A 22210-nucleotide genomic window follows, 5' to 3' on the forward strand; every position below is an offset into this window, starting at 1 on the left:
ACTTCCTGGTCAAAACAATTGCCTCTTGCCCCGCCCATGTCAGTGATTATTGTGTCAGGTGGAGGAGCACCGCTCTGTTATATGAACAAATACTAACAATTGGATTTGATTTCGGGGCAGAGGACGGATTCAGGTTCGGAGCGGTTCTCACACCAGTTCCTCTGGTTCGGAGAGCCTGAGAAGCGGGTCTGACCTTGTTTTTAGTGGGCTTGGAAACCCCACGAGAGAGGGAAAGTTTATTTTATCTTCGACTTTCTGGTAAGAAAAATACGTCTCTTTTTTCATACCTTTCTGCACTAACACATTTCTGTTTGAGTCGGTAACCTGTTCGGGTGTGTCCCGAACCCTGTGGACTGGCTGGGCTCCTTTAGCTCCTTCGGGATCAGATCGCTTGCAGCTGATTGGCTTTCACTAAGTTAAATAGGGGGTGGCCTTCAGGTTACATAAAGAAAGTCAGTGGGGAAAAAAAGACTCGCAAATATGTTTTTTTTTATATTAAAAATGTTTTCTTTGTCATTTTTCTCAGTTAGCTGGATCGATAATGGAGCAAAACTATTCATGAAAATATGGTGTAATACAAAGATTTCAGGAACTGCAGTTAAAGAGTAATATTTGAGCATTTTCTCTAACTTCTTGTTGTTTATAATACTTAGAAAAGAGGAGAAAAACTAATGTGCAATGATTTATGCATATGGGTAGAAATTCTGTTTATAGGTACGAAACTAAATGTATAGCAACATTTTGCAAATTAGGGGTGCAAAATGCCAAAGGGGTGACCTGACCCTGAGTCAGAGCAAAAATATTTAACTAGAGCACACGACTCCAAAGATTGACCATGGTTTCAAGACATTCTAGTTTAACACTAGCTATTAAGGAATAACACTAAGTTCACACCACCAAGCAAGATGTACATAAGAACAAGAAAATACTTTAACAGTGACTCTTTTTTTCTACTGGGGGCTAGAAAAACTTGTAATTAGTGTATGATGATCCAGTCAAAGTTTGAATCATCCATTTTTATATTTATCTAATACCAGAGCTTGACGAATGATGAAAAGCATTGAAAATACCCCCTTTTGTGATTTCACACATATAATAGAAGTTTTATAAATTCAAAGAAGAAATTTCCAGTTTACTTTTGATCAGTCTAAATATTTGAGATTCTAAGCAGGAAAATCAATTGCAATAATAACTGAATAAAAAACCTGTAACCTAGCCCTTTACTTAAGTTAGGACTAAAATCTTGAAAGCAGACTGTTTGTCCTTCGATTAGCCAGACTGCTGCCACTTAGATTATTGAAAATTAAAGGAAGCTTTTACAATGCTTTGATAACTGAGAGCTGCCTTTTCAACAAAAATATATGTAAGGCCTTTAATAAAAATGTTAAACCTTACATTTTACATTTAGTAAGTAAATATTGAAGAAAAGTTTTCACTGAAATCTACTTCAGTCTTTCCTCATGTTGAGAATCATGCATTCCTTTCACCTTGCTATAATAAAGCTGAAGTGTTATAACAATAGATGAATAGCCAAAGTAAAAATAGACTTGTTTTTGTGGTTGTGATTAAGTCTGAGTAAAGGAACTTCTCCCAGTCCTGTGGAGCAGGGCGAACCGTTTATGGCTAAGGTGGCTTTGGTATTTAGGATTGTTCTCCTTCATTCAGGTAGCGATGATACTTTCTAATTGTTGTTAATTGTTTTGTTTATGTTATTTTAGCTAGCTTTGTGAACAGTGACTCTCCCGCCCAGGAGAAGATGGATGTGTCTCTGATGAGGCGCCCTAATGCAAGTGGCAACGAGACTGTTGGAAAAGATACACTTTCCTTTTAGCTTATGGTCAAACCGTAACACAAAGGTTCTTCTAAAGTGTCAACACTATAGTGTAACAATACCACATTCAGATACTGCAAGCACAGAAGTACTCTATACTGTGTTGCAATAAATCATAATCACCATCTAAATGGGTTAATCCATTGACTTTTCTGCTGCTTATCCAGGTCAGGCCACATTAATAGAAAGCACTAAAAATGTGATATAAAATGATTAATACTGGCCTTCCAATACCATTCATTCTGTTCCACTTTGCTTTCACACCACTGAAACCAAGACAGGTGGACACTTCAACAAGAACTTTTACTTGTTTCACAAATGCATGTCTAAAGTTTGAAATCCCATTATGCTTTGGAAGTAAACATGAGGATTTCCATCAGTTTGCTAACACAGTGTTTTGAAGTCTTTCAAAGCTTCTTCAGCTAAAGCTGTGAAAGTGAAGAAGATGTGATGTTCAGCACCTTTAGTTGATGAGAAATTCTAGGTCAAGTGACAGAGTTTCAATTGTTGCAGTTCGGCAGACATTCATTTCTCGGCATAACACCGGCAGTAATGTTTTTTTTTTCTAGTCGGCATTTTCTGTATTTGACATGCATGAAAGGCCCCCTCCTGCCCACCGCTCCTTGCACCCATAGGGTTAGCTGAATCAATGACCCTCTGCATCTGTTCCATTTGTGTGACTTGTAACATTTGATCATTTTCGGCTTTAAAGTCTGTTTTTATATTGTTTTATGCGAAATCTCAAACTGGCAAACAGATCTTTTTTGCACAAAATGGAAAATGTATCGACAACAATTTGTTTGGGGTTTTTTTTATGCTGTTTTCTGTGTTCATGTGAGGGATTCTCAGTTTATGAGGGCAATTTAAACACATAAATGTTATTTTTTCCCAGTATCCCTGCAAAAGCACACCATCAATTCTGATCATCTCTTTGGACAGTGTTTAAAAAAATCTTACTCAGAAACAACAATATTGGATTCAGGAGGAAATATTCATCTGTAAGAGGTGCACCGACTAATTTAAACTCTTCTGCAGCAATTAACTCCCTTATCAAATGAAAGCACAGTTTAAGTCCTTATGTGTATAGGTCATTGTGCAGAAGAGCATGTTAGTTTAGTTGAGCTCCATCAGTTTTTCACTGTGATGCTGCAAATGTCTTTATTATTGAACTCTCTGGTGTGTATTTTGGTCTCCAAGATGCTTTCTGTGTCACAGTTTAATGGTCCAGGTACCCACACTAGTAACATCATACCAAGATCTTTCATCCAACATCTCAAAACCCCTGTTATTAATTTTTCAAATAGTTCAATATCTCATATCTATGTTCTTTATTTTGAAGTGCTTTCTTTTATTTTGAAGGAGGTTTGTTGTATTTATTTTCTTCTTGACGTTTGTCTGCTGATTTTCTGTTTACTGTTGAGACCAGTGCCACAGTCATTGATGATGTGAGTAGTGGTATTAGTCAAGTCACATGAATAATCATCACTACTGACAGAGTGGTTTATCTGCTGGTATATTTTTGTAGTTTGTTAAGGTCTGTTTTATTCTTAAAGTGGTTGATAAAAAAAAAAAAAACTATGTATCATTTAACTTAGTTTTTGAGCTTTGACCAGTTAGATTGATTTCAAGTTTTGCATCATTTAAATTGAAATAGACCTTATCAAAGAGGGAATTAATGCTGATGCTTTTTACTTTCTTTTCAATTGTTATATTTAAATTTTTTGCAAAAGTAATTTTGAACCTTTATTCATTATTTTTGTATTTTCAGGAACTGCTTCAATTTATTTACACTGTTGACATAATTCTTCAGTAAACCAAGTTCTGACTGAAGCCCTGTCATGGTCAGTTTACAAAATCCAGCAACAGAGGTCAAAATCCTCAACAGCCCCGCTGATGTGTGTTGTTGCTGAAGTTTAAGAAGTGCAGACTGATGCTAAGGCAGCACCACAAAACACAGGCAGCAGCCACCTGACTGCCCTGGGCTGGCACAGACTTATCTTGTGCAGCTGGTTGACTGGGGGGAATGCTGCTGGGTTTGGTACTGCTAGCAGTACAAACTCTGGCTCCTGCATCTCACCTTGTTGTTATTGTTCTCTGGTTTGTTTGTTTTTTTTGTTTTGTTTTTTAGTTCCAAAAACACCAGGAAGGATGGACCAATGCATAACACTAACACTGTGGTCACACTCTGTGGGTCTGTATGCATATCTGAATGTGGCTTCTGTTTAGTCTTGTTCAAGAATTAATTATTATGTCAGCCAGACCTGCTAGACAGCTCGGCTCACCACGCCTTCATTCCTTCAGACTGTAAGACAACCTTCCTCTACCTCATCAGACTGTGATGAAGTTATTTCACAGTTTTTCTGTCAATGCACTCAATTCAGTCTGAGGCCAGAGAGGAGCTGATGAAACCTTTTCTCCTCCCTCATCAAATAAAAGCACAGTTTAAGTCCTTATGTGTATAGGTCATTGTGTTGATCTGACTTTCCTTGAATGAATGGATTTCTTGGGTTGTGAATAAGACTGTCATGACATTGTCATAAACATGACATAAAACCTGTCAAGAGTAAGTCTTTATTAATATTTATGACTGTTGTCATAAAATGTTTGGTAAATCATGACAGGATGCTGACAGGCTGAAGAAGGAGTCCTATCGGGCCTCTTTGGGCTGTGGGACTCCTGAAGCAGCTGATGGGTGAAGCAGCATGCGGCTCAGGTGGTTGCAAGGCAAAAACTTGGGAGGAGTTCAGAGAGGGCATGGAGAAAGACTTCTGCCTGGCTTCGGGGCGAGTCTAGTCCACCAACCTGCGCCTCACACCAGGCCTACAACAGCAACACTGTTTACAGTGGGGATGGTGTGTTGCTGACTTCGGCACGTTGTGGTCTGGTCGGCAAAATACTTTGAAGACCTTAATGCCAATTAAAAAAATAAATAAAAAAAAAGTTCGTAGAAAATGTTTAATTCTTAAGAAATCCAATTTTTTTTTTAATTAATAAAATAGCAAAAAAATATATATATTTTAGGGGGCTCAAATTCTTTTACGGGGCTGAAATATTTTTTTGTGACCAGAATAAAGTAGTTCTGTAATTTGTTGTGAGTTCATACACTGTGTTGGTTTTGTTCTTTGAGCAAGGTGATGTTCATGCATGACTCACTTTGTGCACCAGTAAAAAAAAACATATACCTATGTCTTGAATTTGGAAAAGAAATCATATTTTACTTATCACTAAAGAACGGTTCAGTGAATGCGCATATAAAACTAGTGGGTTTGGTACCTCGAAAAAGGTTGAGAACCACGGGCTTAGAGATACCAAGTTGAAGACAAAGTTGTCCTCCTTCTGAAGCTGTCTTGTTTACCCATCCTCCTTGTTTTGGCTGCTCAGGCAATCATCATGTTCAGATAGAGATCAGAATCTGCGACAGCAAACATGCTGAGGCGTCTCGACAAAATCCGGTTTCGGGGCCAAAAACGGGAGGAGTTCCTTGACGCGACCGAGTCACCCAACACATCAGACACAGAATGCAGTGACGACGTCGTGATGAAAACACGCTTCTTGCCCAAAGAGCAAGAAGAGCTGAGGGAACCTGAGTTAGAACAGCAGATGGAAGCCCAGGTGCAGGAACTTATAACAAAACTTTTGCCTTTGAGTCAGAGAAAAAAAACTGTCATGTTATGTTGCTTATTTTGTGTTTGTTTGCCAAAGGCTGGTCCTGAATCATTTCTGGCAGGTGTCCAAGAAGAACCAAAGACTGATTTGAATGAAGTGAAAGGACTTCTAGAAATCGCTTTGTTGGAAAAACACTTCTTAAGTGAGTATTGTGCACTTCACTGAACCATACAAAAGTATTCATATTCTGAGTTTTAAATAACAGATTATTTTATTGGGATTTTTATGACACACTAGTCCAAAGTAGTTCAAAATTATAAAATGGAGGGTAAATAATCCAAAGAAATGTAAAAGTATGGCATTTGTTTGTATAAAGTACTCCTGTGCTCTGACACCCCTAAGTGAAATCCAGTGACTACAGATGGGTATGAAATGACAGATTTGGCCCTGTTGAAGGCAATATGCGCTGTAATATGTTGTAGCAGATGTACAAAGCATTGCACATCTTTTAGATTTTCATTTGTGAAAATTTTTGAAAACTGCATCAATTTCCTAACACATCACAATTATGGTGGTCTGTCACATAAACACTGTTAAAACCCCCTCTGTTTCCACCACTACCCCCAAACGGACTCTTTTGTAATGTCTTTGTAATTAGTCATCAATTAATTGAAGTATTTTACTGTTGGGCCTTAATGCACAAAGAAGAAAAAAAAAGTCAGATCTCTCTTCAAGCTGCCCAGGAATTGTTTTGTATCAATGTTGCTGCCTCAATGACCAGATCACATCACAGAAAACTCATCCCACAATACAACTGCATGCTGGATAATCTGTCAATATCTGCCTTCTTTATGTAATGCTCCAACAGCTATTTATAACACTGCATCCTCATTGTGTTTCACATTGGCATGCACAGCCACACATTACCTCTTTCTATCTTCACAAGGACTTTGAATTAATTACATTCATGTTATATTAATTTCTGTCCCTGGCCTTTATCCTAAACCTCACCATTAGCAATGCATACCTTGCCCTAAACTTAACCTTTGGTCTCCTGTGCGACACTTGGTTACAAGACTCAATACATTCAGTTTCAGAGTTTACTCAGCCCACGTTGATGTAATGTTTCTACATTGAAGAAACTTTGACGACATGTAGATTTACAATGTTCATAATAATTTGATAAGACACTTTATTTTAAAAATTATTGATAGGACCAGGCACTTACGAAAGCATGAGAATCCCAGCAGCCTCTTGGATTCATTGATAAATTGGGTGAGCAATCTTCCTGCTTCTCCTGGAAACCTGTTACTTTTATCAGGAAATGCAGCAATAGTCCATCGAACAGAACCAACCTTCTTTATCAGGTTGTTTAGCCATTTAGCCCTGGATCTTTGGAGCAAAGCCAACAGAAGAAATGACGCTCTCCACAACAGACTAATAGAAGTTATGCAGCATCATAACGGAAACCTTAAAGAATATAAGCTTCTTCAGAACAATCTGCACACAGTCTTTCAGTCTCAGATTGTGGTCATAGGTGATTGCTGAGTCCTCCACCTGTGTCTTCTGGAGTTTCTGACAAAGTAGATAAGTCTCAATTGTGTTAAATGCACTGGATAAATCAAATATCATTATCCTCACAGTGCTGCATGCTTTGTCCAGATGTCAGTGGGTTTGTTGAAGCAGGTGCATGACGGCATCTTTAACTCCATGGTGATAAGTACACTGCTGGGAGTCTTGATATGTGATTGTTTACATACTCAGGTGGGCCAACAGGAGTCACTCCTTGATGACCAGTGAGTGAATTCATTTTGGTAGCAGAACAATCTGAATAATTAACAGAACCTCTGTAATATGAAACCAAAGTACAGGCATTTTCCTGATGGTGGGTTTGTGCTGCCATTGAGCCTCTTTGCACCAAAGCATTTTAGAGTTAAAAATAATGATGTCATCCAATCGACAGCTGAAGCTTATTTCAAACAGGACATTAAGTTCCAACGCAGCAGTAAATTCACAACAAAATGGCCAAAAGAGAAAATAATCAATTTGCTACAGTGGTCCCTTTGAAGTTTAAACTTTAACCTGATTAAAATGCAGCAGGTGGACCAAATGGATGTAGAAATCAATGTTGAAAAGCCTTTAAAGAATTCCAATTTTGTAAAAAATAAATACAATTTTCCACACTTTGCAAGATTGCATACAGAAATAGAATACTAAGTTACTGCTCCTAAGTCTACAAGGTGTTGGCTCATGCAGTGTATTTAGTTTACTATAACTTGAGTTTACTCGTTTTGTAATTTGCTAGCTTCTCTGTCCGTCTCTTCCTCACATCACATAAAACTTGTTAATAAATTCTAATTGGGCAAGTTTTTTAGGAGTAGGTTTTTCTTGTCTTCATTATAACTCGTCACTCTTTCAGAGGAGGAGTTGAGGAAACTGAAGGATGAGTCCCACATAGCTTCACTGAAAGAGGAACTGGAGAAAGAGCGACGCAAACGCATTGAGCTGGAACAGAAGGTCAATGATGCCATAAAATTAGGGTGAGTTGTTTTAAAAGACTTTAAATCCAATTTTCCTTTTATTTATTCACTGACATTTTATCCATCTCCTCAGAGTTGAGGATTCTCCATCTAAGTCAAGAAAATCTCCATCCCCTCAGCCTTCTCTAAGCAGCAGTACAGGTTAGAACTCCCACTCTTTGTTTTGTCTTTTTCATATTAAGTCTGGAAAGAATCAATTACCCTATCAGTTTTTGTAATAACTTAGTCAAACTTCTTATTTTCTTAGAAAAACATAAAGAGACTCTATGCAACAACTTCTTGAAATGGCTTTACCATCGTATTGGAGTTTACATCGAAGACTTCCGCTTCCAGCCAGAAGAAACAACTGTGGAGATGGAGGAGCCACTAAGTGGAAGGAGGTAAGGAAAATGCTAGAAATGTCTGAGAGGAGCATTTAGAGTGAAAAGGTTCAAATGAAAGTTGTATTTATTTTAAATCAAAAATTGATCTGCTCTGTTGTAATTGATCCCCAGGCTGACTGAAAACATGAGACGCTTCAGTGAGTATTTGATGTTTGATCTTGTGTGTACTCTTTTCTGCAGATAATAAGAAGTATGGTAGAGTATTATTTTTGTATAGGAGAAAACATGATATGCTTGCTGAAAGATAAAAATAATAAATATTGGGACCTTTTGGGTACTTTTGGTTACATGCCCCCCCCCCAGATGCTTTGCTGTGCAACATTTTCTTTCCACAAAAATTACCAGCAAAATGGATGAGTCTGATATGCTTTTCTGCCTGACCTTGTGTTTTTAGAACAAGGGTTCAGACCCGTGACAAACTTCAAGAGGAACCTGTCTGCCTTATCCAGCTGGTACTCTGTGTACACGTCTGCCATTGCCTTCATTGTAAGTTTACACACAGACATTGTCTCCGTGTTCCACTAAGTTCTGAATTTAAGTTCAGTGAAATTACTGAAAATTCTATCAGATGCATTTTCTTTTGATATTAATCACTTATATATGGTGATATAAATTATTATTGATGTATACTCCAGCCCTACTGACACTGTATGAAAATTTGTAACCCTGTATCTGTTGTTGAAAAACTGCTAAGAACTTAATACTTTTTTATATGGAATAGAATTTGATCAAAATTAAACTGAATCCCATCTGATCGTACAGTCAGATCCATCCACATATATGCATGTACATGTGTATAAGATGTATGTGGTGCCAATGGAGGTAGAAATCCATTGGCAGTGGGTCGCCAATGGATTTCTAATCAGTGGGTCACTGGTTTGAGCCCCCGCCTTGTACGTCTCTGTTGTTGTGTCCTTGGGCTAGACACTTCATCCACCTTTCCTGCTGATGTTGGTCAGAGGGACGATGATGCTGTAAAGCAGCCTCTCTTCTCTCAGACTGCCCTGCTCTGGCTACGATCCAGTGACTTGTCGTCATCAGTGTGTGAATGTTTGCGTGAATGGAAATGACTGATTTTATTGTAAAGCGAGTTTGAGCTTTATAAGTCAGTTGTATAAGTCTTATGTCATTTCATTTAAATACCTAAGTTATACTATAACACAATAGAGTTAAAGCCAGTCAGTCGTATAATGGCAGTTGGTGAACACGGTGCATTTTCAGAAACACTGGCTGTGTTTTGACAGGTGTACATGTATGCAGCGTGGCATGGCTGGACCATCCCCATGTTCCTGTTCCTCGCAATTCTCCGCCTTTCCCTGAATTATTTCATTTCCAGGTGAGCTCCCCAGCACATTCAACCACTCTCATATTTAAAGACAGACCTTGGCAAAAAAACAACTTTGTGTTAAACTGCAAGTCGTGCTCTTATTCAGAACAGAAACTTTACTTCAGCAGTTCCGAAAGATCAAATAAAATCCTGGTTAAAAAAAAGTACTAGTTTTAGTACTGATCCTCTTGTGGTTACTGCTTTACTTTGTTTATAACCACAGAGAATTAAAAAATGAGTCTTTCCATAAGAAACTACCCAAGCACATTTAATAACTCTTAAGTATTTATTAAAGATATTTTAAATTAAGGTTAATTGCAATGTTAGCAACCAACCCTTTAAAAATGTTTTACCTTCAGTATCCTTTAGGCTCTGTGATTGTTCTTTGGTGGTTGTTAACGTTCAGTTTCAAATGGCACAATATTTACGTTGAACTATTGTGTTTTTTGTTTTGGTTTAAGTACATAAAGATTGTCAGTTGTCCAGCTATTAACCTGTTTCACACAGACATCTTTTTCCCTACACAATTAGCACAACATGCACCAGATGAACACAATCTATACCGCTATATATCTATGGCCTATGTAGAAATGCCCCAATTGCCATGGTGATGGTGCGCCGGAATTATTAGGTAATCCTGCCGCTCAATGTTGATATTGCAAGGGGATACTTCTCAGCTATTTTTGAAATATTTTTATTTTATATTTTTAAATGTTCTCTCATTGTATCTATACCTCCTTTTCCCCACAGTCATTTTTGTATGCCAATTTGCTCATGCCTTTGAAACATGCTAAATATAGATGCAAAAACAGCACCCTCTATCTAGTTCTGGTTTGATGAATCACATTTGCAAGTACTCTTCCCAGGATTTTGCATATTCTGATGATCAGCATTTCTTCTGCATATTGATGAGGCCAAACTTGCTGAATGGATTATGACTGCTATCGTGGTTATTAAGCTGACCACCATATGTATCATTACATTCAATATCATTTCAGATTTGTGTGTACATTTAGTTCATTTTGTCTTAAGAAGTGAACTATTGTTAAAGGCCAATGTCAAAATCCCATATTAAACCTGTTATTTTATCAGCCATGTGACTGCTTCCGATCCAGCCATCAGTATAATTTCAATTCTTTGTTTTTTTGTCAAACACATCTTCTTTGATATCTGAAATATACATTTTACATTCTCCTATGATAGAAACTTATGGCCTCCCATATATGCTTCTGTTAAACACCATAATGCTGTGCTACACTCACATAACCAAACAAATAACACATGGCCAATATTTGAAATAATAAATTACCTTTACATCCAATGATGTGAGAACTAACTTGTTAATCTTTTAGCCTCTCATAATGTCAGCACTATTAAACTGGAATAAGCTTGAGGTGGTTTCTTGTTTAACTCTATGCTCCCATGATAAACTCAGAGGCTGGAAGATCCAGTGGAGCATCGTACCTGAAGTGTCTGAGCCATTGGTGAGGCATCTCTCTTTACTCTAACAGGCACACTTATTATAAAAGTGTTCGTTTTTTCTCTTTACACCTACAGAAGTTGTTGATTGAATTAAAGTTGTTGAGGCTGGTTCCTGGCTCACTGCTCTTCTGTTTTCAAGGAACCTCCAAAAGAAGACTTGACTGTATCTGAGAAGTTCCAGTTGGTTCTCGATGTTGCTCAGAAAGCACAGGTGAGTGAAGATGCACTAAGAGATTGTGTAGTTCAGAACTGAAAACTCTTGTTAAAATATTTCACTCATCTCCACGTCTATCCAATCATTATGAAGCTTTGATCTGTTGATGGCAACCAATTCTAGTTTAGGGTCCATGACATAAGAAGATGTAAGAACAGCATTCAGAATATTTATGTTGCATTATGGTTTTACTAAAATAAATAGCAGAGGATACATCACACCTTGATAATATGGTTTGTCCTTTTGTTGGTTCAGTTCTTCTGAGGTCTGACAGCTGCACCTGCGTCTTCCAAATGGATGGGAATTTTTTATGGGCTGGGCGACACCACTCTTTTCAAACCCGAGTCATCAGCTGTTTCTGTAGTGTTTTCCAGAATTTGGTGAATTTTTCCCAAAGAACCTGTATGTTACTTCTGTTGTGTACCTGTATGTGTCATGGTGTAGTTTTTGAAGAACAACCCTGACTGTTTCCAAGCGAGAGAAGATGTGCCCCTTGAGTTTCAAAGAAAAAAGTCCTGAATTCCTGCAGGTGCACAAATCGTCTGCGGGTTTTATCCTTGCCTCGCCTTTTTCGTTTGGTCAGTACAGAGTTAGTCAGTGAGGTTCCCTTCACAGTCAAGTATATCGGACACAATGGCTTCAAAAATGGTGCTTCTTTACCTTGAGACTCTTGGAACCAGACAAGTTGTTTTGGTGAATTTCTGATCAGGGTTATCAATTGAGAAATGAGGGTCATGACGTCATTTTGAATGACATCATTCACAACCAAATTCAGCAGATGTGTGACACAGTACATATACTGTTCTCAGAGTTTCTGTTCCAGCACACTTGCTTGCAAATAAACTTGAGCTTTAAAAAAACAAAGCTAATTTTTCAGTCCATTTTGACTGTTGTTGTTTTTCTCACATCAACACAGAATCTTTTTGGAAAGATGGCCAACATCCTTGAAAAGATAAAAAAGTGAGTTTGTTTGCAAATGTGGTTTCAAATAAAGCTGAAGTAAAAATCATCCAATAGAGGTCTGTACTGTACTGAATGTATTTATGTGTGTTTAGTCTATTCATGTGGGTCCAGCCAGAGTTGACTCAAAAGCTCTACGTGGGACTGTGGGTGGCCTTTATCTCCTCATGCCTGTTACCTTACCAGCTGCTGGGCTTCATCATAGGTACGTTATTAGATACACAAACTAGGATCAACATTCAACAGAGACTTTCAGAAAGACTCTGAAACATATCAAACTCAAAACGCATCTGTTCAAACAAGCATTTTCACTTTTCTACACAAATTTTCTTTTTAAACATTTTAGCTTCAAATTTTATTACTTTTTTTTTTTGGTAAAGGTTACTGTATGTTACGTGAATGGTGCCTTTTTATACATCAAAATTTTTTGTGCTCTGCAAGTTTCAGAATTTCTCTGCACCACAAACTTTGAGGGTGAAGCTACACACTGTTTAATGCAGCTTCCTCATTCAAATGTGTGGCCAGAAGTTGATTCCTCTGTGTGGCTTCATAATTGATGATGAAGGAAAGAGTTGGAACATTTCTAATAGCGTTACAGGCCCATCACAATAAAAGGAGGCAGCTGGTCATTAAACTGAAACTCCTACATTTTATTTTTTCTTTGTTCACCTGTTAATACAGAGCAAACAAACTCAGTCAGAATGATCTATTATTCCTGGAGGACAACTCAAGTTGTCTTCTGAATTACCATGTTTCAGGAGAAAACATGGTGATTCAAGTTTGTACAGATCCATAGTTCCCAGTTTGCATTTCCAGCATTACAGCACACTCTTTGAATACCTTCCTCTTTCCTCAGAAATGAAACTTGCTTTCCTCCAGGATCTGGGCCATATGACCAAACAATGTGATTTATTTCATATTCTCCTCGATGGAGAAGTTGTTTACCCTGGGTTACAAAAAAATATTTTTTTGTAAAAAAAAAAAAAATCCTAATTTTCCAACCAAATTAGGATTATTTTGCACAGTTGAATCCAAAAATGACATCAAATTTTTTCAGTCAGGTCACTAAATTTATGACATTTTTGTGACATTATCAGTTCATTTCCATTGATATTTCTCATCCAAGAAAGGTTGTAAAAGAAAAATATGTACATGTAAATTGAACATTACGTCTTCATTGTGTAAAATTCTCCGTCTCTTTTCTGTCCTGATGGAATCTTTCCTCCTGCTCGTCACTCATTGATCAGATTCTCAGCAAACCGATCCAGATGAGAGAACAAGTCATGCATTTCGGTGCCCATGTTGCTCCATAGTTCAGCAAAGCCAATGTGTTTTTTTTTTTTTTAATTCAGCTCATCAAAATGACCCTGAAACGGTTGGAAAAACCCCAGATAATCTGCTGGCTGTTGACCATTTCAATATTTTTTTTCTTTTCTTTTTGTCCCTTAGGGGTTTATGCAGGTATCAAGTTCTTCATTATTGACTTTATCTTTAAAAGTTGCCCCAAACTACGGCAACGCTTTGACAGCTTCTACGTCATCTGGACCAACTTACCCACCAACCTGCAGCTGAAGGAGCGCAGCAACACTACCCTGAGCAGACGGGTCAGTCCCAAACCTAAAACACACTCACACACTCACACACACACCTCGTGGGCTGCATCCAGCCTGGTAGAGCTCAGGTAGAAACCACATCAGAGGAGGAGGAAACGGGAAGTTCACAACACACGGTTTCTTGCATGAGAAATCAGCACAGCTGCTGTCACCTCTCAGTTTGTCTTTATTCTTTCCTCTCAGCTGTCCGAGTGTGAACAGGTAGGATCTGCTGTCTCCGTGTTATACAGTCATACTATAGAGGACGGTTTTTGCTATAGGTACAGGTGTAGATCCATCAGCAGCAAACGCTTTACATCTGACGTCCTCATTGACTGTGTGTTCTTGTGAGCTGCAGGGCAGATTCACAAGTATGAGGCATAGATTGTCCTTGTAGACCTATGAAAACATTTTGAACTTTTTTACATTTTGTCATGGCATAACCACAAACAATCATAAAGTATATATTTAAAAATTCTAAAGTATGGCAAACATTTACAGTTGAAACCAGGTACACCAAATAAAAAGACACATTTTGTTTCTTGTTTTCTGAAGTTAAATCAGAGCAAACCTCTCTTAGGTTAAAATTAAAAAAATAATTTTAGAATAACCAAAATTATTTTGAATTGCTAAATTTCAGAAAACTTAACAGGGAATTTTTTTTAATGTCCATCAGTTTTTGGAACACACTGGAACCATGCAGTTCACTGCAGGGTGTTGACTTTTACTTTATAACTTAGGCTCAGTCATATAGTGAGTAAATGCAGAACATTTGAGAACATCAATCTGCAAATAATTTAGATTTTATCTGAACTTAAAGATATGCATCATTCTTTGAGCTAAACCATCCCATAGTATCGCTGGCTGAATGTTTAGGGCTGCAGCAAGTCAAACCTCCACTCCATTTTAGCCTCTAACGTCATAGGGTGGATTCACCTCCTCCATTACACTTTACCAGCACTGTTCTGGCTAAAAAAAAAAAAACAACAACCCCACAGTATCATGCTGCCATCACCATGTTAGATTGTAGCATTTGTTTTTATAGTAATGTGAGGTTTGTTTTCCTTCTCACACAATGTACACATAGTGCAAACAGTTCCACTTTGGTCTTTTATGACCAGGTCGTACGTAGCTTGTGGTAACCTGCAAACAGATCATCTTATTGTTCTTGAGTGTATCACTAGTAAGTTATATTGTACAGGACTTTTAGGGATATTGTTGTAGGACTTACACTGCACTTGGTTTTATTTAGAGGCATTATTTAGAGGGGTTGAAATTATTTTAAGTCTTTCATTTTTGTAAAGCAGGGTTGCCCAAAGTCGCCCCTCAAGGGCCGTCATCCTGCATGTTTTACTTCTCTCCCTGGTTCAATGCACCTGGATCAAATTATGGCTCATTAAAAGGCTTGAGAAGAACACTGACATGCTAAAAAGATTGTTGGTGCTACCAGGGAGAGAACTAAAACGTGCAGGATGCCGGCCTCCGAGGACTGACTTTGGGGAACCCTGTTGTAAAGGAATGGAAATTAAAACCTGGTTTTCTTCGTTTCACTTCAGAGTCCTGCATACCTTGTGAATGAAATAGGACAATAAAGTTTGTGGTTGTTATCTGACAAAAATGTGAAAAAGTTCAACGGAATTGACTTGTAGACAATTCTACTGTTGACTGTCTCCTTGCTTAGTAGATTTAGACAGCCCCGAGGATTAATGCTTAATCCTTCCAGTGACTTTTTTTTTCCCCAAAAAGGCAACTAGCAACAAACCTAGCAACTTTTTTTTGTGATATTGGAAACAACAGGTAAAAGCACCAGTTATTCCACTTCTCTGCTTTTCTCTGAGAGAGAACTGAGTGCTGCGCAAAGCCCCTCCCATCTCCTGACACAGAAAGACTGTTCAACTGCAAAAAAAAAAAAAAACCCTTTACTGGTATTTGGGGCTTAGTTACTTTTTAAATTGGTGGTTTCCTTGGGGGCCAAAGTCCTGAAACTTCTAGATGTTTTTTTTTTTTTTGTCCTACATGCTTGAATTAAATGGTGAAACTGCCTCTGTCATGTAGTCAAGTGCTACAGGCCTCTGCTAATGACCTGCCAGAGCCAGTGAGCTGAAGCAGAGAGACATCTCTTGTTGGGTTGCAGGAAACCTACCAATGAGGATTGGAGTTTGAGGTTTCTGCCTTAAACTGTATTCTTTTCTTCCTTACCCTCTAGATAATCTTTTTTTTTTTTTTGTCTATTTCAAAATATGTTACCCATGCAAAAGTTCTACATTCCATTAAAATTCCCAATTAATCCTTGTGTCATTAAAACATAATTGAAGTTTATTATTTTTAAAAGTTTTTAATTGATTTGTAAATATTTGAGAATTAAGCTGCTAAATTAGAAATGACCAAGATAGATGAATCATCTGTTCAGTAAAGGGTTGCTAGAGGCAACCACAGACGTGTCTCCACGGTGACGTTCATCAGCGAGGGATCTTGAGGTGTTCTCAGTCCAGATCGGACAGAAATCCCTCCAGGGAGTTTCAGGTCCTCGAGAATCAATCAATATTGATTTCTTTAAATGTAGCAAATTAAATAAATCCTTAGAGTACTGAAACTTTAATTTGAACAAAGACTGAAAAGAGTAGTTTGTGGTTTTTAAGCTGGTTTATATCTCATACCTTTGTGCTAATGTCCTGCTAGAAATTAGCAAAAAAGTTGCTAACTTTCGCTTGAATCAACATGTTTAAATTGATAACTGGTAACAAAAAAAGTTTTCCCCACTCCAAACTGTAGGTCTTTTTCTGACATAACAAAATACTCTGCAATTTTTCTAACCCTTATATCAGAAACATGTCTGGTGAGTTCTAACTCACACTCACACACACACTCACACACACAGTGTGGTAAGAAAGTTGGAAGACGCAAAAAAATGACAGAAATGATCATAGAAACGACACCATGCTAATTTATTTCCCCCAATCATCCTCCTGTCCAGGTTGCCCCAGCAGGGGGCCGAGGGAGCGTTTGTAATGCTGCTCCTCTCGGTACCAGCAGAGAAGATGATGGCGGCCGATACTTCAGCACAAAGAAAGGAGCTTTTCACGAGGTTTTCAGCCTTCCAGAGAGTGAGCGCCCTCTGCCAGGTCAGACTAGGAACAGCTGCAGTCCTTCACACTGTTTTTATTGAATTCTGGCTGTTCAGCTCCACATTTATTAGTAGAGCAGACACTATTAATCGGCTTTCAGGAGATTTGTAATTACTGCTTCATCTCTCAGTGTGTGAGAACGGCTGGCGCTGCTGCCTAATCAATAGAGACAGGAAGACACCAACAGACTACATCCGTCACGGAGTCCTGTATGTTACAGAGAAGTAAGCCACCCCCTCTCGTTTGAGTCACTCACATATCTCTTACTGTTTTCATATGGTTATTCATCAATATGATTTTTAACCTTTGTGTAATCAAACACAAACAACAAATCTGACCATTTCATCTGAGAATTTGACAGAAATTATCAGGTTTTTGTTGAAAAATGTTTTTCTTGGTGTCCTCTGAATTTATAGCCACTTGTGTTTCGAGAGCTCCAGCTCAAGATCTGGTTCTTCAAAGAGGAATAAAGTCATCAAACTGACTGACATCACTGACATCCAGAAAGTAGGTGTTTGTTAAAGGTGACTGATAATTGTTGCTTCTTCTCCTTTTGTTGCTTGTGGAGTTCCATTATTGCAAGAAGTAAAGAAAATCTGTTCAGTCTTAAGCTGGTAAATATTCTTAAGACTATTTACGGCCCACAGCTCAGATGCAACTCAGAAATAAAAAATTAAACAAATTCTTCAAAAGTTGTCACAGCATTTCTACGATTACATTTTAGAATAAATTCATTTATCTGACAGGTAAACTAAACAGACTGTTTTGTAAATCGCAGAAAAAGAGTAAACGTGTCGTTTTATGTTTTTCCACACAGTATAAGGCTTTGTCAGTGCTACCTGGATCGGGGATGGGGATCTCCATAGCAACACCTGCCACCCAAAAGGTATGAGTGCAAATGGTTTGAACAAACTGATAGTTTTTGATCAATCATATAGTTTAGAAAACTCGAGGCGTCTTCGCTAAGGTGACTGTTGTCTAAGTTAGGTAAATACTGGAATTACATCACACACTACTGGTGACACAGGGGCACAGAATGCAAATGAACATATTTATGCCAAAACAAATTATTTTTGTTAAGAATTCTGAAAACAACCTTCCACTTCACAATGATGCACTGCTTTATGCTAGTGTGTCACATAAACTCCTGATAAAATGCAGGTTTGGATGCTTCTCTAAGGCTCTTTATCAATTTGATTGTTTTACTCTCTTTAAAATAATTGCTAAAAAAAGCTTTAAAAATACATCCACAATGTAAGATGTTCATTACAGATGCGGCTGACGAAAATATAGTATACGATGCGTTGTTTTTAGTTATGCCAGTTTGAAAAGAAAATGTAAGAAAAGAAAACATAATCTGATGCTCTTGTCTTGCCTGTTTCTTTGCAGCCGATGGTGTTTGGTGCCATGATGCACAGAGATGAGGCATATGATGCCATCTCCTCCCAGCACACAAAAATGGTTGAAAAGGATCGAGCCAAAGATCCAGAGACGTAGACCCAGAGACGTGTGCAAGATCGTCCTCAACACATTTTTAAGAATCTGGGTCGCTGTCCTTCACATCATGTTTTTAAAGCAGTACAGCAGTTCCCGGCTGTTGGGGGTGATCCACTGTCTGTCCTGTCTGGATCAGCAGAACCTCGTCTTTTGTCTGCATATTGCAAGAAGGCATTCTTAATGCACGAGAACGGTTTCCTTATTCAACAGTGATTTTTACATTTTTTTAAAAAACATATTCTGTCCTCTTGGTTAGACTTCTGGTCTGTTTATATTCACATTCAGGGCAATGTAAATACTTTAAATTAGGGATTTTTTTTCTCCCTTTTTAGGAGAATGGATTTAGTTGGAGGTGTCATAGTGTACTAGCCACCCAGTTTGACACCTTTACAGGTTCACGATTACGTTTTAGCCAATGTTTCTCGTCATGTCCATCCTAGGAGATATTTTTAGTTCAGATACCAGGAGGATTTCTATGTTTTATCTGCTTTAAAATCCACTGCCTCAGCAGAACCAGCCTGCTGGGTCTGCTCCAGTCATCCGTTTACAGAGCTGCTCAATAAACAAAAGGTTGAAATGGGTACAGGTACATGTCAACATTTGGCTCAGTAAATATATTTGTAATATTTTTGTTGAGATGAAATTCATACAAGATTCAGTTTATTTCAGCTTGTTTAAATAGTTTCCCAACAAGTATTTTCTCAAAGCACTTTGCAAAAGAGGTAAAATCACCCTCAACATTGAGATGGATTCAAATTTGATCATAGTTATTAAACAATGCTGTCAGGTTCAGGTTATGTTTTAAGCTGGTCAAAAGTTTTCTGCCTGGGGAAACCTGACTTCATTCATTCACAATGAATGAAGGATGAATTGAGAAATGTACTGGAACTTCCTCGATAAGGATCTGAAGATTAAATTATTTGGGATTTCCAAGAAACACACCAAGTCAAACCCAGAGAAATTTTATGTCAGTACATTAGGAACATTTTTACTGAGAAAAAAAAAAACACTTGTATCAAATCACAGTTGCCATCACAATATGAATGTGTGCCATGATGCAGTCCCAAAGCGCTGCTTAAATTCCATATTTAGGAGGCTATACTATTTTACGTGTTTAGAATATGTGCTCCACAAACCCCTTAATAGATTCACCCTGAAGAACATTCACTACTGCTGGCACAAACGGCTGATGGAAAATGCATTCATAAAATGATGTTTACAGCAGACATTGTCAGAGGAAACAAATTAATCATAACCAATATTCACCAATATTACAATTAAGGAAAATATTTTTGTTGGCATCAATTAGCACTAAGACGGGCTCAAACGTCATTATATGTTGATTCAGCCTGTGACATGATACTCGTCTGTATTGTAGTGTGAAAGCTCACCCATAAAGGAAGTCCATGTATTTTAAAGTGAGGTTTATAACTGTATTCTGAGCTGGTGTTTTCTGTGCAAGTCAGTCAATTTATGTTTTTTGTGGTACTAGATAGAAAACCTTAAAAGAAATCCTGTTTTACACAGGAAATACATGGCATAGGCTGTATTTAGATTTTTATTTGTGAAAATATAAAATACGGTAGTTAAGTTGTCTAAAAAAATTAGCTTGTTTTTGTTCCCTTGATTTAATTTTGGAGTTCTTAAAAGGCAGGAGGTCTCGGTGTTTTTCTGCTCATATTTTAAGTTGTTTTAACTAAAGCCGTGTTCGTTTCTAAATGTTCCGTTTTAACATTTATCAGATTTTTTTTAACTGTAATCCTAATTTGGCAGATTTATATACATATGGACTCATGTAAAGAAGTAAGAATTTGATATGAGGACGTTGTAACAATGACCTGATTTTCACCAGGTTGAGGTTTAAGCAGATTCCACATGTCAAATAAAATGGAAGCAGAAAAAGAAAAGCTGCTTTTGAAAAACTAAGTACAGATTAGATGCATCACTTTGCAGCGGTCATCATTTTTATCAGTCTCTGCAGAAGTATTTCACTCCACTCTTCAGCAGGATGATATTGTTTCTGCTGTTTGTGCTGAACTTGTTCATTCTTTTTCTTACTGCTCCATTTCTAGAAACATTTAAGTTAACATCAGTTAACTTAAATGTTAACTAATGTTAACATTTAACATCTGAATTCTGCAGAGTCTGAATTTGAAGCCTTTAGGTTTTTGCAGCTTTTGCAGAGGACTGCTCAAACCTCAGGAGTTAATAATGCACTGGAATCCATTTTGGGCAGATTCTTGTGGTCTGTGTGACATTCTTGCTACTCTTGGCTTTTCATGGTTTGGCTTTTCATTTGGACACGCTGTGTCACTGGGTACAATATATTGAAATGTGCATGTTCTACTTTTGTGTCCACATTGTTAAAAAATGTTTGGATTCATAAAGGACGTAATAATCCAAAATAATCAGTTGTTATTCGTGGATGCTCACATTATCTGTATAATCTTAATCTTCAACTTTTATAGCAGTGTTACCTCATGTACCAGTTCATTTTTCTGACCTCCTGAAACATAACTTAAAGAGGTTATAGTTTTCTTAATCAAGACTCTGTGTCACCCATAATACTCCTTAGGTTGAATTGTAAATAGGAATAGAAAACTTATTTTTTTTTTTTTTTAGCTGTTTTATCTTTAATCTGAAGTGGTAGGATGTCTTTACAGAGGACTGATTTGAACATTTGATCATGTTCTTTTGTTCTACATGATTACATATACACAAGAATTAATTTTAAATATATAGGTTAGATCACAAAATGTGTGCAGTACAACTTTAAATAAAACAATCTTCTCAGTATACTGGGTTGTGTAGGTTAGATAATCTAATCAGAAGTAACTAATAAAAAAAAACAGCTATTTGGTTTTTATTATTAAAATCACTGGCAATAAGAAATGTAAATTGTTCATTCTGACAAAGTTTTTATGTATTGTTTTGTATCTATGGACAACTTTTTAAATGTGTACCAATGAAACAGCGCCTCCTACAGTTGCATAATGTCATGTTTATTAGTGGGTTCATCTGTGAAAATGAAAAAAAAAAAAACACATTTGAGAGAGAAGGGAGAAGAGTTCTCACTCTGGAGACTCGGTCATTGATGAAAACATGAGAATATTAAGCTAAGGCAAAAGTTTTGTTCAATATTTATGTTTTAAAATAATAAGAATGTTTCCGGTCTTTTTGCTCCCGGTTCCTGATAAGATGTGATTACATGACATACATGAATCAGTGCATTTCTATGCCTCATGTCTGGTTTTCTTGATCAAAATTTGGTTTTTCTTTCTGTTAGTTTTAAGTTCCCTTGTTTTCTAGGTAAAAAAAGAAAATTCTCAGATGCCAGTTTTTACTTGAATGCCTTGTTGCCTCGTTGAGACATTATTCTCAGACTTCCTGGTTTAGTGTTAAAACTTACCGCACTTTTTTTGTGTGCTGTAGACTTTTAATATTGTTTATAATATAAACTTCTGCAAACGTGTTTGTCTGGTGGTTTGGAGTTTTATATGTTGTAATGATTGAAACTGAGTGACATTTTGTAATGGATCTGCAATCTCTGTGGTAAAAACTTGGATATTTTTTGTATTTAAGTAAAAATGGAAATTCTGCAAACACTGTGTGCTGCTGCGTGTTTGTGATGCAACGGAAATATGCCCATTAAT

The 22210-nt window shown here is 37.3% G+C and overlaps 1 protein-coding gene across 1 annotated transcript; it reads left to right on the plus strand.

Moving 5' to 3' along the window:
- The first annotated feature begins 15 nt into the window (after positions 1-15).
- Positions 16-22160, plus strand: LOC129361899 (GRAM domain-containing protein 4-like). Its single transcript, XM_055033108.1, has 19 exons — positions 16-258; positions 5213-5443; positions 5534-5639; positions 7857-7977; positions 8051-8118; positions 8225-8357; positions 8472-8497; positions 8755-8846; positions 9605-9696; positions 11123-11171; positions 11309-11380; positions 12300-12343; positions 12439-12548; positions 13793-13947; positions 16910-17057; positions 17191-17284; positions 17477-17567; positions 17878-17946; positions 18450-22160. Exons 2-19 carry the CDS (start codon positions 5258-5260, stop codon positions 18555-18557), a joined length of 1764 nt encoding a protein of 587 aa, XP_054889083.1. The 5' UTR covers positions 16-258; positions 5213-5257; the 3' UTR covers positions 18558-22160.
- The last annotated feature ends 50 nt before the right edge of the window (positions 22161-22210 follow it).

This window comes from Poeciliopsis prolifica, unplaced genomic scaffold, assembly GCF_027474105.1.
Source record: "Poeciliopsis prolifica strain line A6 unplaced genomic scaffold, Auburn_PproV2 SCAFFOLD001, whole genome shotgun sequence".
Lineage (NCBI taxonomy): Eukaryota > Metazoa > Chordata > Actinopteri > Cyprinodontiformes > Poeciliidae > Poeciliopsis > Poeciliopsis prolifica.

Excerpts from the sequence above, each read along its gene's own strand:
- LOC129361899 (XM_055033108.1), top strand. The coding sequence starts at position 5,258 with ATGCTGAGGCGTCTCGACAAAATCCGGTTTCGGGGCCAAAAACGGGAG. Across the intron at positions 5,640-7,856 it reads GTTGGAAAAACACTTCTTAA|AGGAGGAGTTGAGGAAACTG; the intron begins GTGAGTATTGTG and ends TCACTCTTTCAG. Across the intron at positions 13,948-16,909 it reads ACACTACCCTGAGCAGACGG|GTTGCCCCAGCAGGGGGCCG; the intron begins GTCAGTCCCAAA and ends CCTCCTGTCCAG.